The 16,906-nt window shown below is 48.9% G+C and overlaps 1 protein-coding gene across 6 annotated transcripts in view; it reads left to right on the forward strand.

Moving 5' to 3' along the window:
- Positions 1-16,906, forward strand: part of IFT172 (intraflagellar transport 172) — a 151,395-nt gene that overhangs the window by 49,611 nt on the left and 84,878 nt on the right. For all 6 annotated transcript variants that reach the window (XR_012157848.2, XM_073335396.2, XM_073335398.2 and 3 more), the window contains one exon: positions 5,474-5,559. Coding sequence is in view for 5 of the 6 variants with exons in the window: in XM_073335396.2 (XP_073191497.1) it covers positions 5,474-5,559 (86 nt within the window). In the remaining variant the exon portion in view is untranslated. The remainder of the gene's footprint in view (positions 1-5,473; positions 5,560-16,906) is intronic.

A 16,906-nucleotide genomic window follows, 5' to 3' on the forward strand; every position in this document is an offset into this window, starting at 1 on the left:
AAAACTAAGTGATTGGGCAACAAAATGGCAAATGAAATTTAATGTGGATAAATGTAAAGTAATGCACATTGGAAAAAATAACCCCAACTATACATACAATATGATGGAGACTAATTTAGCTACAACTAATCAGGAGAAAGATCTTGGAGTCATCGTGGATAGTTCTCTGAAGACATCCACACAGTGTGCAGCGGCAGTCAAAAAAGCAAACGGGATGTTAGGAATCATTAAAAAAGGGGTAGAGAATAAGATGGAGAATATCTTATTGCCCTTATATAAATCCATGGTATGCCCACATCTTGAATACTGCATACAGATGTGGTCCCCTCATCTCAAAAAAGATAGACTGGCATTAGAAAAGGTTCAGAAAAGGGCAACTAAAATGATTAGGGGTTTGGAACGGGTCCCATATGAGGAGAGATTAAAGAGGCTAGGACTTTTCAGCTTGGAAAAGAGGAGACTAAGGGGGGATAGGATAGAGGTCTATAAAATCATGAGTGGTGTGGAGAAAGTGAATAAGGAAAAGTTATTTACTTGTTCCCATAATATAAGAACTAGGGGCCACCAAATGAAATTAATGGGTAGCAGGTTTAAAACAAATAAAAGGAAGTTCTTCTTTACTCAGAGCACAGTCAACCTGTGGAGCTCCTTGCCTGAGGAGGTTGTGAAGACAAGGACTATAACAGGGTTTAAAAGAGAACTGGATAAATTCGTGGAGGCTAAGTCCATTATTGGCTATTAGCCAGGATGGGTAAGGAATGGTGTCCCTAGCCTCTGTTTGTCAGAGGGTGGAGATGGATGGCGGGAGAGAAATCACTAGACCATTACTGATTAGGTTCACTCCCTCTGGGGCACCTGGCATTGGCCACTGTCGGTAGACAGGATACTGGTCTGGATGGATCTTTGGTCTGACCCAATATGTCCTTTCTTATGTTCTTATGGAGGATAGGTCCATCAATGGCTATTAGCCAGGATGGGCAGGGCTGATCCTGGAAGATCCAGGAAGATCCTGGGAACTACAGGCCAGTCAGCCTCACCTCAGTCCCTGGAAAAATCATGGAGCAGGTCCTCAAAGAATCAATCCTGAAGCACTTGCATGAGAGGAAAGTGATCAGGAACAGCCAGCATGGATTCACCAAGGGAAGGTCATGCCTGACTAATCTAATCACCTTTTATGATGAGATTACTGGTTCTGTGGATGAAGGGAAAGCAGTGGATGTATTGTTTCTTGACTTTAGCAAAGCTTTTGACACGGTCTCCCATAGTATTCTTGTCAGCAAGTTAAGGAAGTATGGGCTGGATGAATGCACTATAAGGTGGGTAGAAAGCTGGCTAGATTGTCGGGCTCAACGGGTAGTGATCAATGGCTCCATGTCTAGTTGGCAGCCGGTATCATGTGGAGTGCCCCAAGGGTCGGTCCTGGGGCCGGTTTTATTCAATATCTTCATAAATGATCTGGAGGATGGTGTGGATTGCACTCTCAGCAAATTTGCGGATGATACTAAACTGGGAGGAGTGGTAGATACGCTGGAGGGGAGGGATAGGATACAGAAGGACCTAGACCAATTGGAAGATTGGGCCAAAAGGAATCTGATGAGGTTCAATAAGGATAAGTGCAGGGTCCTGCACTTAGGACGGAAGAACCCAATGCACAGCTACAGACTAGGGACCGAATGGCTAGGCAGCAGTTCTGCGGAAAAGGACCTAGGGGTGACAGTGGACGAGAAGCTGGATATGAGTCAGCAGTGTGCCCTTGTTGCCAAGAAGGCCAATGGCATTTTGGGATGTATAAGTAGGGGCATAGCGAGCAGATCGAGGGACGTGATCGTTCCCCTCTATTCGACATTGGTGAGGCCTCATCTGGAGTACTGTGTCCAGTTTTGGGCCCCACACTTCAAGAAGGATGTGGATAAATTGGAGAGAGAGTCCAGCGAAGGGCAACAAAAATGATTAGGGGACTGGAACACATGAGTTATGAGGAGAGGCTGAGGGAGCTGATATTGTTTCGCCTGCAGAAGAGAAGAATGAGGGGGGATTTGATAGCTGCTTTCAACTACCTGAAAGGGGGTTCCAAAGAGGATGGCTCTAGACTGTTCTCAATGGTAGCAGATGACAGAACGAGGAGTAATGGTCTCAAGTTGCAGTGGGGGAGGTTTAGATTGGATATTAGGAAAAACTTTTTCACTAAGAGGGTGGTGAAACACTGGAATGCGTTACCTAGGGAGGTGGTAGAATCTCCTTCCTTAGAGGTTTTTAAGGTCAGGCTTGACAAAGCCCTGGCTGGGATTATTTAACTGGGAATTGGTCCTGCTTTGAGCAGGGGGTTGGACTAGATGACCTTCTGGGGTCCCTTCCAACCCTGATATTCTATGATTCTATGATTCTATGATGCCTCTGTTTGCCAGAAGCTGGGAATGGGTAACAGGAGGTGGATCACTTGATGATTCCCTGTTTTGTTCATTTCCTCTGGGGCACCTGGCATTGGCCGCTGTTGGAAGACAGGATACTGGGCTAGATGGACCTTTGGTCTGATCCAGTGTGGCCATTTTTGTGTTGTTAATGCTTGCTCGTTTCTCTGTGAGGAGCTGGGAACACTCTCCCATCTCTGTGTTTGCCAGCCCAGTCTTGAGGTAGCTTCTGGTCACTCACCCTTTCCAGCTGCTTCAACAAGCCAGAAAATGGCTAATGCCTCATCCTTGCTTCTCCACCTGTGGCACCTGAGTCAACTGAGCACCAAGTATGGCGTAGTCAGGCCTAATCCTTGTGCTTATGCTCCCCTCTGGACTGTTGTGGCAGTGCAGCCTAGCCCAAAGTGCTGGCCATGCTGTCAGAGGCAGGATGCTGACTTTCCGGACTAGATTGCAGCAAACACTTTGCAGGGTCCTGAGTCTGTGAGACAGGAGGTGGTTCCAAGGGTTGTGGCCATTTTGGTACACTTATCAATCATGGATGTTCCTTAGGGGACTAAAGGCTATTTGCGGTGCTTCTGTAATTCGGCATCCCTGGTCATCATCTGACGGATTCCTCTGCTCTGAATTGGTGCTCTCCATCCCTGAGGAGGTTTGGGTTGCACCCTTTGAGTGAACAGAGGCAGCTAACAGGAGAATTGAAGGGCATAGCTGCAGCCTCTGTGCTTGGAGGTGGCAGGACTTGGTGAGTGATGCATTTGGTCTTTCTGGGGGTTGTCTGTTGCACTATTCTTTTGCTCTCTGTGTATGGGCTGCATCACTGTGCCAAGGGTCCCTGAGGAAGCAGACAAACAGGGAATTGGAATAACTCATTTATGAGCATAAATTGAATGGAATTTGGTATTACTGAAACTTGAAGGGATGATTCCCATAACTGGAATGTTAAAATCAATGGTTATAACCTGTTTAGGAAGGATTGCGTGGGCAAAAGGGAGGGGAACATGGCACTCTATGCAAAAATGGCATTACCTGTTTCTGAGTCACTGAGAACTTGGAATGATCTTGAATGCTTACTGAGAAGGTTTTGGAACAAATAGATAAATTAAGTAGTAATAAGTCACCAGTAGCAAATGATGTTCACCCAAGAGTTCAGATGTGAAATTGCAGAACGAACAACTATAGTATGTAACATATCGCTTAAATCAATCTACGTACCAGATGACTGGTGGATAGCTAATGTGATGCCAATTTTTGAAAAAGTTCCAGCGGTGATCCTGGCAATTCCAGGCCGGAAAGCCTAACTTCAGTACTAGACAAACAGTGTTACTCAGAACTCTAAGCCCAGGTCCCTGCTTCCTTCCTGGTTGCTGCTACCCTGCGTGGTTCCTGTTTCCTTGCCATTATTAGATAGAAATGGTAGAATTGTTCATTGATTTATAGATTCTAAGACTAGAAGAGACCATTGTGATCATCTCGTCTGACCTTCTGTATAACACAGGCCAGAGAAGTTCACCAAAACTATTCCTAGAGCAGATCTTTTAAAACAACTTCCAATCCTGAGTGTACATTTAACAGTAATTAACCATTGGAACAATTTACCAGGGGTCGTGAGTCTCCATCACTGACAATTTTTGAGTCAAGATTTGATGTGTTTCTAAAAGATCTGCTCTAGGAATTATTTCAAGGCAATTCTCTGGCTTGCGTTATACAGTGGGTCAGAATAGGTAGTCAAAATGGCCCCTGTTGATCTTGGAATCTAGGAATCTATTAATTTGCTCTCGTTGTGTTCGGAGCCTATTTAGGATAATTTGTGGCATACCAGCCTGGGAGCCTGGCCCCTGCACCTCCCAGAAGCTGTCTCTAATGTGCAGATGCTCCCAAGTGGGTAGTGATGTGAGGGTCCTGGCTCCTGCTCCATTTGCTTTCACTGCCTTCACGGGTTGCTGAGCCTGTGCTATAAGAACTGAGAACCCTGCCCACACAATATGATCAAATGGGAATTGTCTGTGACAGTTTTATGAATTCTGTGTGTGCCTCAGTTTCTTTCTGTCCTTTGCATTATTAACCCTGGTGACAAAAAAGGGTTAAGTTTCCTCTGGGGGCGCAGCACAGGACATGAGGTGAGAATATTGCCTTGTTATCTGGGCTCCAGTGAATGAGGAGGTTGTGGAACTGGCTGGAACCTGCTGAGAGGAGAATCCAAAAGAGACAATGGAAAGCTCCAATGACCAGAACATTGACACCTAGCAAACAATGACACAGAGCAAGGAGGTTTTTGAGACATAACCAGCAAGAGTGGGCTTCTGGAGGAGGCTGGCTGCTCTCCCCTGGGAGTGGCTAAGGAGCCAAAGAGGGACCGAGCCTGAGGCGGAATCCACTACAGCTTGGCTGGTGGGCTGCTCTGGCTTGACCGGAATGGGTGATGCTTTAACCTTTATTTCTGAATGCTAACCTCAGGCCTTCCAGTGCTGTGTTCCAGTTGCCTAATAAGTCCTACTCTGTTTTGAAAGGCCAGTTTGGTGTCACCACAAATACTGGCTAGGGAGCATTAGTCCCTGAAGAGCGAACAAGTCTCTAACAAGGAGTCTATCTCAGCTGAACTGCTGAGCAGAGCTCCCAATGTGAAGCAGGAATTCTGGAGTGCCAGGGCTCAATCTCAGAAGCTGTGAGGCTGTGTAGCCTAACCTGAAGGAAGAGTGAGCCCCCCTGGGGAGTCTGACACACAGATGGGGTTCCTCCAAAAGACTGTTTAAGATGGGGTGTAGGACTTATCCCACAGATCTGTGATACAAGGTGTTTCAGAGGCAGAATTTCAGGGACCTGAGTAACTGTCCCTTCTAGGTAGAGAACCACCAATCTGCAGGGACTAAGGGCTGTACAGTACCCCATGGGACCTGATGGGTAGACTGGGGTGGTTGTGGGGATGGAAAGCCACAGGTCAGGAGGTGTGGTTCCATGGGTGGAGGGGGACACCAGGGGTGGTTCTGGGGGAGGGTGGGAGATGCCCCATGTGGTTTGGCAAGTGCACAGCATTATCAGTCATTCTTCACTCTTCTCCATTACAGCGTTCGCATCAATGAGAGAAGGCAAAGAGGGATGGAGGAGAACAAGAGACTGGCATATCTTATCGACATCAAGACTATAGCAGCAGGTGAATGGTGACTCTCGTCCTTCTGCCCCGTCTACATTCACGTTCTTCCGGGAGGCGAATCATTAGAGTCAAGTTGCACCCATGTCTGACTGGGAGGCTGCCCTGCTCACGGGTCTGTTACATGTCTGGTGAGGACGGTGGCTCTCTGGGGCAGGGCCACGTCTCCTGTCTGTGCGTGCGGCCGTCAGTCATCATAACTGTGTTGCTGCGGGCACTGTCAGTGCACGGGCCCCTTGAGCTGACGAGATGGGTGTTCGTGCTGCCAGGTGAAGCTCCCAGAATTGGGATGTCTCAGCGCGTTCTGCCCTGATGCCTTAGGTATGCAATGTCATGGTGCAGTTTCCATGGGACCCCGCCTCATCCGGGATCGCAGGACTTGAGTTCTGGATGCTCAGGTTGAACAGTGTGCAGAGAACAACAGAGTAGGGCAAGAATGATTTGCAGTCTGCAATGCTTGTCGTGCAGTGAGCCTAAAGAAGCTGTTTATTTAGCTTAACACAGAGAAGGTTAAGAGGTGACTTGATCATGGTCTACAGGTACTCACCTGGGGAAGAGATTTTTCATAGGAGAGACTCTTTAGTGTAGCAGACAAATGCAGGAGGAGATTCAGTGCTTGGAAGTTGAAACTAGACGAAGATTGGAAATAAGGTGCACATTTATATAGTGAGGGCAATTAACCCTGGGCACAACTTACCAGGCAGTGTGGCAGGTTCCCCAGCACTTAGAGTCTTTAAACGGGGACTGGGTGTCTTTCTAAGAAATATGCTGCAGTTCATCCAGCAGCTACACGTTCAGTGCAGGAATCGCGGGTGGGGTTGTCTGGCCTGTGCTGTGCCGATCAGACTCGATGTTCAGAATGGTCTCTGCCTGCCGTAAATAGTGAATAAGAGCAGAAGAAGAGAGAATTGCTGTCTGTCACCATCATGAACAATAATGTTCCCGCCTTCCTGGCATTGCTCCCCAGCCCCCTGCTGGCCGTGTGGTGATGAGGTTCAATAAGGATAAGTGCAGGTTCCTGCACTTAGGACGGAAGAACCCAATGCACCGCTACAGACTAGGGACCGAATGGCTAGGCAGCAGTTCTACGGAAAAGGACCTAGGGGTGACAGTGGACGAGAAGCTGGATATGAGTCAGCAGTGTGCCCTTGTTGCCAAGAAGGCCAATGGCATTTTGGGATGTATACGTAGGGGCATTGCCAGCAGATCGAGGGACGTGATCGTTCCCCTCTATTCAACATTGGTGAGGCCTCATCTGGAGTACTGTGTCCAGTTTTGGGCCCCACACTACAAGAAGGATGTGGATAAATTGGAGAGAGTCCAGCAAAGGGCAACAAAAATGATTAGGGATCTGGAACACATGACTTATGAGGAGAGGCTGAGGGAACTGGGATTGTTTAGTCTGCAGAAGAGAAGAATGAGGGGGGATTTGATAGCTGCTTTCAACTACCTGAGAGGTGGTTCCAGAGAGGATGGTTCTAGACTATTCTCAGTGGCAGAAGAGGACAGGACAAGGAGTAATGGTCTCAAGTTGCAGTGGGGGAGGTTTAGGTTGGATATCAGGAAAATCTTTTTCACTAGGAGGGTGGCGAAACACTGGAATGCATTACCTAGGGAGGTGGTAGAATCTCCTTCCTTAGAAGTTTTTAAGGTCAGGCTTGACAAAGCCCTGGCTGGGATGATTTAATTGGGGATTGGTCTTGCTTTTGAGCAGGGGTTTGGACGAGATGACCTCCTGACGTCCCTTCCAACCCTGATACTCTATGATTCTATGATTCAGTTACAGGTCGTTCCTGAGTGGTAGGTGGCAGGGATGCACCCTGGACTACATAGACCAAGGGTGTAAATCCCTGTCCTCAGCTCCTCTCTGCCAGCTGGAGTGGGCACAGAACCAACCTCTCCCTTTACCATCGGGTACGCTCAAAATAGTTCTTAAGTAGCATAATTAATCGAAAACATTTTAGACTCATGTCAGTTCATGAGAGGGTATGGCTGTGTGTATTGAGGTTTTGCTGTGTTTGGATTTCTTGGGCCAGGCCCAGGATGGCGGATCTGCCCCAGAGATTGCAGCTGAAGAGGTGATCCTCTTCCCCACAATGATCCGTCTTGGGTGGGAATGAAAAGTGCCTTCCTGCCTCAAGGAGGGGTCTTGGCCAAGGGATACGATGCCTGTAAGGCTTTCTATAAAGATAAGAAGGGCTGAAGGACTTTGCTCCAGGAGTGGCTCCTGCAAGAGGCTCTGGGGGACCCACTCCCGAAAAGCTTTCCCCAGGCATGAGTAGCATGAACCCTAAGCCTCCCTTGGTGCCAAACCCTGAGGCTAAAGCCCAGACAGAAAGGCATTGACCTTGTGTAAATTCACTCCGCATATGGATTTTAACTGGATAACAAAAGACTATCCAGAGATAAACCAGGTAACTTTAATGTTGGCAGGGCAGTAAAACCCTCTGCTTCAGGGTGTCTCTAACAATTGGGGCTGGGATGAGATTTTCATGAGGAGCAGGTTTAATAGATATTTAAAGGCCAGAGGGAACCATTCGATCATCTGGTCTGATCTTCTGTAAATCACAGGCACCCAGGGGTGAAAGTAAAATGCAGCTCTTACCGGTATGAGGTCGCTCCCTCCGGAAGGGGCGTGGCCTTGGGCGGAAGGGTGGAGCTGGGGGGTCAGCGTCCCACAGCCCTTCCATCTGCGCTCCCTGGCCAGCGCTGCCTGGGGCTCTAGTGGCAATTTAAAGGGAGCCCCGGGACCTTTTAAATCGCGGCCCTGGGGCAGCTGCTTCTTCCGCCGTCGCTCTGTCAGCGGCTGGGGGGCAGCAGCGCTTTAACATGGCTGCCCCTTTTGTGCCCCCCATCGGCGGTCCTGCTGGGTCATCGCTGCCCCTTTTGTGCCCCCCCAATTGGCGGCCCTGCTGGGTCATCGCTGCCCCTTTTGCACCCCCCATCGGCGGTCCTGCCGGGTCGTCGCTGCCCCTTTTGCGCCCCCCATCGGCGGTCCTGCCGGGTCGTCGCTGCCCCTTTTGCGCCCCCCCATTGGCGGCCTTCTGGTAGGGACCTGGCAGAGCCGCCAATTGAGGGCGGAAAAGGGGCAGCGATGTTTAAGCACTGCTGCGTCAGCGGAACGGGCCAGTACTAGTGGCTACCTTTTACCGGTACGCCGTACCGGCCCGTACCCACTTCCTTTCACCCCTGCAGGCAGCTGAATTTCACCCACTTACCGCTGTATTGAGCCCAGTAGCTTTTCTGTTTGGCTAAAGCATCTTCCAGAAAGGCAGCCAGTCTGGATTTGAAAACTTCAAGAGACGAATAATCCACCACATCCCGTGGTAGTTTGCTCCAACGATTAATCAACTGTAATGATAAAATATTGTGCCTTCTTTCTAATTTACATTTCTATAGCTTCAGTTTCCAGCCATTGGTTCTTGTTCTGCCTTTCTCCACTGGACTAAAGAGCCCTTTAGTACCAGTGTTTTCTCCCCAGGAAGGTCCTTAGACACTATAATTCAAGTCACCTTTCAGTCTTCTTTTTGCTAAACTAAACAGATTGAGCTCTTTAAATCTCAAAGTTATCCTCGGTTTTCTTCCATATGGGTATCGTGCACCTGTGGGATTTGGCCCCAGTGTCACTGGTCTCTTTAGAGAGCAGAGCTGACAATAGACTTAGGTCTGCTTCTTGGCTTAAGAAGGCAAAAGTTCTTGCAGGGATCCCTTGGCTTCCTTGTCTGCGTTTCTGGGAACACTAGTTCTGCTTGATGTGGCTTCCAAGTCACTCTCTCAGCAGAGGAACCAGGGGCACAGTGAATAGCAATGTCCCCTCTGCCTTACCTCTGGGTGGGATGGCATTGATTGCAATGCCAGGGCCTGCCGGGACTTAGTGGACAGAATGGCAGCAGGCAGGACGTTTACCCAGGAAGCCACAGACTGACATCTAGGATCTTCAGGAGAAAGAAAGAAAAGGGTATCCCTGTGAGTGACAATCTAGCCATGAGTTATTGTCTGCTCCAACTCTTGCATTGAAGTCACTGAGGAGGAAAAAAGAAAAGGAGGACTTGTGGCACCTTAGAGACTAACCAATTCGTTTGAGCAAAAGCTTTCGTGAGCTACAGCTCACTTCATCGGATGCATTCAGTGGAAAATACAGTGGGGAGATTTATATACACAGAGAACATGAAACAATGGGTGTTACCATACACACTGTAAGGAGAGTGATCACTTAGGATGAGCTAATACCAGCAGGAGAGCGGGGTGGGGGAGAAAACCTTTTGTAGTGATAATCAAAGTGGGCCATTTGCAGCAGTTGACAAGAACTTCTGAGGAACAGTGGGGGGTGGGGTGCGGGGAATAAACATGGGGAAATAGTTTTACTTTGTGTAATGACCCATCCACTCCCAGTCTTTATTCAAGCCTAAGTTAATTCTATCCAGTTTGCAAATAATTCCAGTTCAGCAGTCTCTCGTTGTAGTCTGTTTCTGAAGTTTTTTTGTTGAAGAATTTTCACTTTTAGATCTCTAATCGAGTGACCAGAGAGATTGAAGTGTTCTCCGGCTGGTTTTTGAATGTTATAACTCTTGACGTCTGATTTGTGTCCATTTATTCTTTTATGTAGAGACTGTCCAGTTTGGCCAATGTACATGGCAGAGGGGCATTGCTGGCCGATGATAGCATATATCACATTGGTAGATGTGCAGGTGAACGAGCCTCTGATGGTGTGGCTGATGTGATTAGGCCCTATGGTGGTGTCCCCTGAGTAGATCTGTGGGCACAGTTGGCAACGGGCTTTGTTGCAAGGATAGGTTCCTGGGTTAGTGGTTCTGTTGTGTGGTATGTGGTTGCTGGTGAGTATTTGCTTCAGGGTGGGGGGCTGTCTGTAGGCGAGGACTGGCCTGTCCCCCAGGATCTGTGAGAGTGATGGGTCGCCCTTCAGGTTGGGGGGCTGTCTGTTGGCGAGGACTGGCCTGTCCCCCAGGATCTGTGAGAGTGAGGGGTCACCCTTCAGGTTGGGGGACTGTCTGTAGGCGAGGACTGGCCTGTCCTGCAGGATCTGTGAGAGTGAGGGGTCGCCCTTCAGGGTGGGGGGCTGTCTGTAGGCGAGGACTGGCCTGTCCCCCAGGATCTGTGAGAGTGATGGGTCGCCCTTCAGGGTGGGGGGCTGTCTGTAGGCGAGGACTGGCCTGTCCCCCAGGATCTGTGAGAGCAATAGGTCACCCTTCAGGTTGGGGGGCTGTCTGTAGGCGAGGACTGGCCTGTCCCCCAGGATCTGTGAGAGTGAGGGGTCACCCTTCAGGTTGGGGGGCTGTCTGTAGGCGAGGACTGGCCTGTCCCCCAGGATCTGTGAGAGTGATGGGTCGCCCTTCAGGGTGGGAGGCTGTCTGTAGGCGAGGACTGGCCTGTCCCCCAGGATCTGTGAGAGTGAGGGGTCGCCCTTCAGGGTGGGGGGCTGTCTGTAGGCGAGGACTGGCCTGTCCCCCAGGATCTGTGAGAGTGAGGGGTCGCCCTTCAGGGTGGGGGGCTGTCTGTAGGCGAGGACTGGCCTTTCCCCCAGGATCTGTGAGAGCGATGGGTCGCCCTTCAGGGTCGGAGGCTGTCTGTAGGTGAGGAGTGGCCTGTCGCCCAGGATCTGTGAGAGCGATGGGTCACCCTTCAGGGTGGGAGGCTGTCTGTAGGCGAGGACTGGCCTGTCCCCCAGGATCTGTGAGAGCGATGGGTCACCCTTCAGGTTGGGGGGCTGTCTGTAGGCGAGGACTGGCCTGTCCCCCAGGATCTGTGAGAGCGATGGGTCACCCTTCAGGTTGGGGGGCTGTCTGTAGGCGAGGACTGGCCTGTCCCCCAGGATCTGTGAGAGTGAGGGGTCGCCCTTCAGGTTGGGGGGCTGTCTGTAGGCGAGGACTGGCCTGTCCCCCAGGATCTGTGAGAGTGATGGGTCGCCCTTCAGGCACCAGTAGCGGCTTACCTCAGGTGGCGTGGGGTGCTCCTGTTTCCATACTTCGATGACTGGCTCATCAAGGGCAGGTCTCCGGAGCAGGTGCAGAGAAGCCTCAATCTGGTACATTCCACCTGCCTCTACCTGGGCCTGTTAATAAATACAGAAAAGTCCACGTTAACCCCAGTCCAACATATAGAGTTTATCGGGGCAGTTCTTGACTCCACGCGTACCAGGGCCTCCCTTCCGGAAGCGCGGTTTCAGGCCATGGTGGACTTGATCTCCCACATAAGAGCCCACTCTCTCACCACGGCCCACACATGTCTGCGACTGATGGGACACGTGACCACGTGCACGTACATGGTTAGCCATGCCTGGCTTCACCTGAGGCCTCTGCAACCGTGGCTAGCCTCGATGTACATTCCCAGCAGGCACCCCCTGGATTGAGTGGTCATGATGCCGAGCCACATCCTACTGTCTTTGGACTGGTGGCGGGATCCCGACTCGGTGCTGCAAGGAGTTCCCTTCGTGACCCCATCTCTATCGCTTACCCTGGTCTCTCACGCGTCGGACCTGGGCTAGGGAGCTCATCTTGGGGAGCTCAGCACCCACTTGCTACAAAACGATCTAGCCGTTCATATCAATGTCAGGGAACTCAAAGTGGTTCACCTGGCCTGCCAGGCTTTTTTGCCCCACCTGAAGGGCAGGGTGGTCAGGTCCTGGCAGACAATACTGCCGCAATGTATTACATCAGCAGGCAGTGCCTCTACCTGCATGTCCAGGACCCGGTTCCCCCTTGGGACCTGAATCTTGTGCTGTCACGGCTCATGGGTCCCCGCTTCAAACCCCTGGCGTCCTGCTCCCTCCTTCTCTCTTGGAAGGTCTCCTTTTTAGTCGCTATTACTTCAGCCTATAGGGTGTCTGAGATCAGAGTGTTCACTTCAGAACCGCTGTTCACGATATTCTATAAGGACAAGGTCCAGCTGCACCTGCACCTGGCCTTTCTACCCAAGGTCGTCTCCCAGTTCCATACTGGTCAAGACATATACTTGCCGGTCCTTTGTCCTAAGCCTCACATGACCGATGAGGAATGCAGGCTGTATACCCTGGATGTCAGATGGGTCCTGGCTTTCTACATAGACCGAAAAAAGGTGTTCTGCAAGTCTACACAGTTGTTTGTTGCTGTCGCGGATAGAATGAAGGGTTGCCCAGTGTCTGCCCAGAGAATCTCATCCTGGATCACGGCCTGTTATGAGCTAGCGAAGGTGACCCCACCGGCGACCGTGACGGCTCACTTGACTAGGGTGCAGGCATCCTCGGCAGACTTCCTCGCCCAGTGCTGATCCAAGAAATTTGTCGAGCTGCGAGCTGATTGTCCATCACACATTTGCTTTGCACTAGGCACTGATCCAGCAAGCTTGAGATGATGCTGGTTTCAGCAGAGCAGTGCTCCAATCTGCAAAACTGTGACCTCCGAGCCCACGACTGAGGATTCTGCTCGTGAGTCACCTACAATGGAATCTACAAGCAAGCGCTCGAAGGAAAAACAGTTACCTATATTTTGTAATTGTTGTTCTTTGAGATGTGTTGCTCATGTCCATTCCATTACCCGCCCTCCTGCCCTCTGTCGGAGTTCTCGGCAAGAAGGAACTGAGAGGGTGTAGGGCCGGGGGCGCCAGATATACCACGGCATGAGCGCAGCACTCCAGGGTCCCCCACAGCTGACCCTACGGATACCGCTAAAGTAAAAGTCTCCGACAACTGCGCACGTGGCACGCGCACACCTACAATGGAACAGACATGAGCAAGACTTCTCAAAGAACAACAGTTATGAAAAGGTGGGTAACTAATTTTTTTAGTGGATTCATCCTGCGATGGGGTGTGTGCCCCACACAGGCTGTGAAAGGATAATGGCGGCCTGAGAGGCCAATTACCGTACCAGACTGCACTGGAGAGCAGGTCAGGCTTAACTGAGGATAAGTCTAGCTAAGGAAGGGCTGGGAGAGGACTGTGAACAGAGGAACTTGACCACAGAAGGGGACTAGAAGCAGAGAGTCTGCAGTCACTCTCTGGGACTAGAGAGAGTGAGGATACCAGGAGGGTCCAAGAGGAAGCCCCTGGGGAAGAGATGACCCGGGATCCTCCCCTGAATAGAGAAGTCTGGTAAGAGCCAGGGGAGAGACAAAGCAGCCACTGGCTCCAGTGTTAAGCCCTGATAAAAGGCATGATGCAGACTTCCAAGGAGAGGGCCCTCTGAGCTGTTCAATGCAGGAACAGCAAGGGGAGTTTAAGAGGCATGAAAGACTAAGACCAAGGAAGGCAGCAGGTGATTTGGGTTTGCTAGAGGATTCCGGGGGAGGGCCCTGAGGGTCCCAGTCCTGAGAAAAAGGTGAACCTAGAGAGTTGCAGGGAAGAAGGCCTGAGAAAGGCTCAGTAGGAAGAAGCTCAGAAAGCCAGCGGCAGCAAGGAGTTGGACCAAGCAGTCCTTGGTCCTGGTTATAGGGTCCCTGGGCTTGAATCCAGTGTAGTGGGAGGGGAATCCAAACCCTCCCATTATCAGCCACCAGAGAAGGCGATGTGAAGTCCCTGAGAAGGAGATAAAGATGACTGAAAGCCCTAGGAGTAGGATCTGAGGACCACCAGGCACAGAGTTGGGGCTGAAGACCTGATAAATGGTCTTAGACTTTTTTGGACTTTCTGTTACTCTTGAAGGAGCAGACTAAATCATGACCACCAGAGGACTAGAGCACCTGCCATCAGGGGACACCAGATTGGGGGAGAGATGCTACAGCACCCCTGGCTATGAGGAGGTGCTCTAGTGGTGAGGACCCCTGCCTCCTTCACCCATACCCTTCATCTGCTCCCTTTGGCAGGCCAAAAAACGAATTTGAAGAGCAGCTAGCAAAAGACACACAAGCTAACAGCAAAAATGTTTTAAAGTATATAAGAAGCAGGAAGGCTGCCAGACAATCAGTGGGGCCACTGGATAATCAAGGTTCTAAAGGAGCACTCAAGGGAGATAAGGCCATTGTGGAAAAGCTAAATGAATTCTTTGCATTGGTCTTCACTGCAGAGGACGTGAGGGGGATTCCCATTCTTTTTTGATAACAGATCTGAGGAATTGTCCCTGACTGTCGTGTCAGTAGAGGAGGTTTTGGAACAAATGTATAAAGTAAACAGTAACAAGTCACCAGAACCAGATGTTATTCACTCAAGAGTTCTGAAGGAATTCAAATATGAAGTTGCAGTTACTAATTGAGGTACCATAACGTATCATTTACATCAGTCTCTGTACCAGATGACTGGAGGGTAGCTTCTGACATGGCAATTTTTATAAAAAGGCTCCAGAGGCGATCCTGGCAAATACAGGCCGGTAAACCTAACTTCAGTATCAGGTTAAATGGATTGGAACTACAGTAAAACACAGAATTATCAGACACGTAGATGAACAAGATTTGTTGAGGAAGAATCAACGTAGTTTTTGTCAAGGGAAATCATACGTCACTGATCTATTGGAATTCTTTGAGGGGATCAACAACCATGTGGCAAAGAGTGATCTGTTGGATGATGTGTACTTGGACTTTCGGAAAGCTCTTGACAAGGTGTCTCACCAATGGCTCCTAAGCAAAGTAAGCTGCCGTGGGATAAGAGGAAATGTCCTTTCATGGATCCATAATTGGTTAAAGGATAGGAAACAAAAAGTAGGAATAAGCTGTCAGTTTTCACTGTGGAGAGAGGTAAATAGCAGGGTCCCTCAAGGATCTGTACTGGAACTAGTGCTGTTGAACATATTCATAAATTATCTGGAAAAGGGGGTGAACCGTGAGGTGGCAAAATTTTTAGATGATACAAAATTCTCAAGATAGTAAACAAAGCAGACTGTGAAGAGTTACAAAGGGATCTCACTAAACTGGGTGACTGGGCAAGAAAGTTGCAGCTGAAATTCAGTGTTGATAAATCCAAAGTAGTGCATCTTGGAAAAAATAATCCCAAGTATACATACAAAATGTTGGGGTCTAAATTAGCTGTTACCACTCAAGAAATTGATTTTAGAGTCATCAATGGATAGTTCTCTGAAAACATCTGCTCAGTGTGCACTGGCAGTCAAATAAGATAACGGGGGTTGTTAGGATAGTGATAGATAAGACAACAGAAAATATCATGATGCCATTATATAAATCCATTCCATACTACACTTTGAATACTGTGTACAGTTCTGGTCACCCCATCTCAAAAAAAGATATGTTAGAATTGGAAAAGGTGCAGAGAAGGGCAACAATGATTAGGGTTATGGAGCAGCTTCCATATGAGGAGAGATTAAAAAGACTGAAACTGTTCATCTTAGAAATGAAATACGTGAGCAGGGATATGATAGAAGTCTATAAAATCATGAATGGTGTGGAGGAAGTGAATAGGGAAGTGTTATTCACCCCTTCGTGTAATAGACAAGGTGTATGAGGTTATATCTTTTGTTAGATCCACTTCTTCTGGTGAAAGAGACAACCTTTGAGTTTACACAGAGCTCTTCTTTAGCCAAGATGGTCAGGGACGCAACTCCACGCCTTGGGTGTCCCTAAACCTCCAACTGCCAGAAGCGGGGACTAGACAGCAAGGGATGAATCATTCGAAAATGCCCTGTTCTTTTCATGCCCTCTGAAGCATCTGGTACTGGCCACTGTCCGAAGACAGGATATTGGGCTAGATGGAGCATTAGTCTGACCCAGTATAGCCATTCTTATGTTCAATATCTGCCTATCATCCTTAGATTGTTGGTTTTAATATATTTTCTCATCCTATTTCTAAAAGATTCCTTTAGGGTCTGGTTAAAGTATTTCCACCTATGAAGGATCCCTGGAGATCTGAATATTGTATTGTCTAGTTTAATGAAAACTCTATTTAAGACTTTAGTTACCCCTCTGTTAAACCTTCCGTCCATGGAAACAGTATTTTTTCATATAGCATGAGTGAAATTAATGCTTTGATGTCAGGTCCTCCCTATATGATATTTCATAGAGGTAAAGTTTCATTAAGACCTCATCCAAGCTTCCTGCCTAAGATTGTGTCCGAATTTTATGTTAACCAGGCAGTTAATTTACCAATAGTTTGTCCAAAACCTCATGCTGATAAAATGGAAAGGACTCTGCACTCTTTTGCTGTAGCTAGCGCTTTATTTCACCTTTTATCTGAACAGAACTAAATCTTTTAGTTGTTCTTCCGTATTATTTGGCATATGCCGAGAGAGTTAAAGATAAACCGATTTCCTCTCCGACACTTTCAAGTTGGATTTCAAGATGTATTAAATTGTGCTATTGTTAGCAATTAGGGCCCATTCTGCAAGAGCCTAAGATGATTCCATAGCTTCTTTTAGTAATGTCTCGGTTTTAGGAGTTCCTAAGGTAGCCACATGGGCTTCTATTCATACTCTCATGA

The sequence above is a fragment of the Lepidochelys kempii genome, chromosome 3 (assembly GCF_965140285.1).
Source record: "Lepidochelys kempii isolate rLepKem1 chromosome 3, rLepKem1.hap1, whole genome shotgun sequence".
Taxonomy (NCBI): Eukaryota; Metazoa; Chordata; order Testudines; family Cheloniidae; genus Lepidochelys; species Lepidochelys kempii.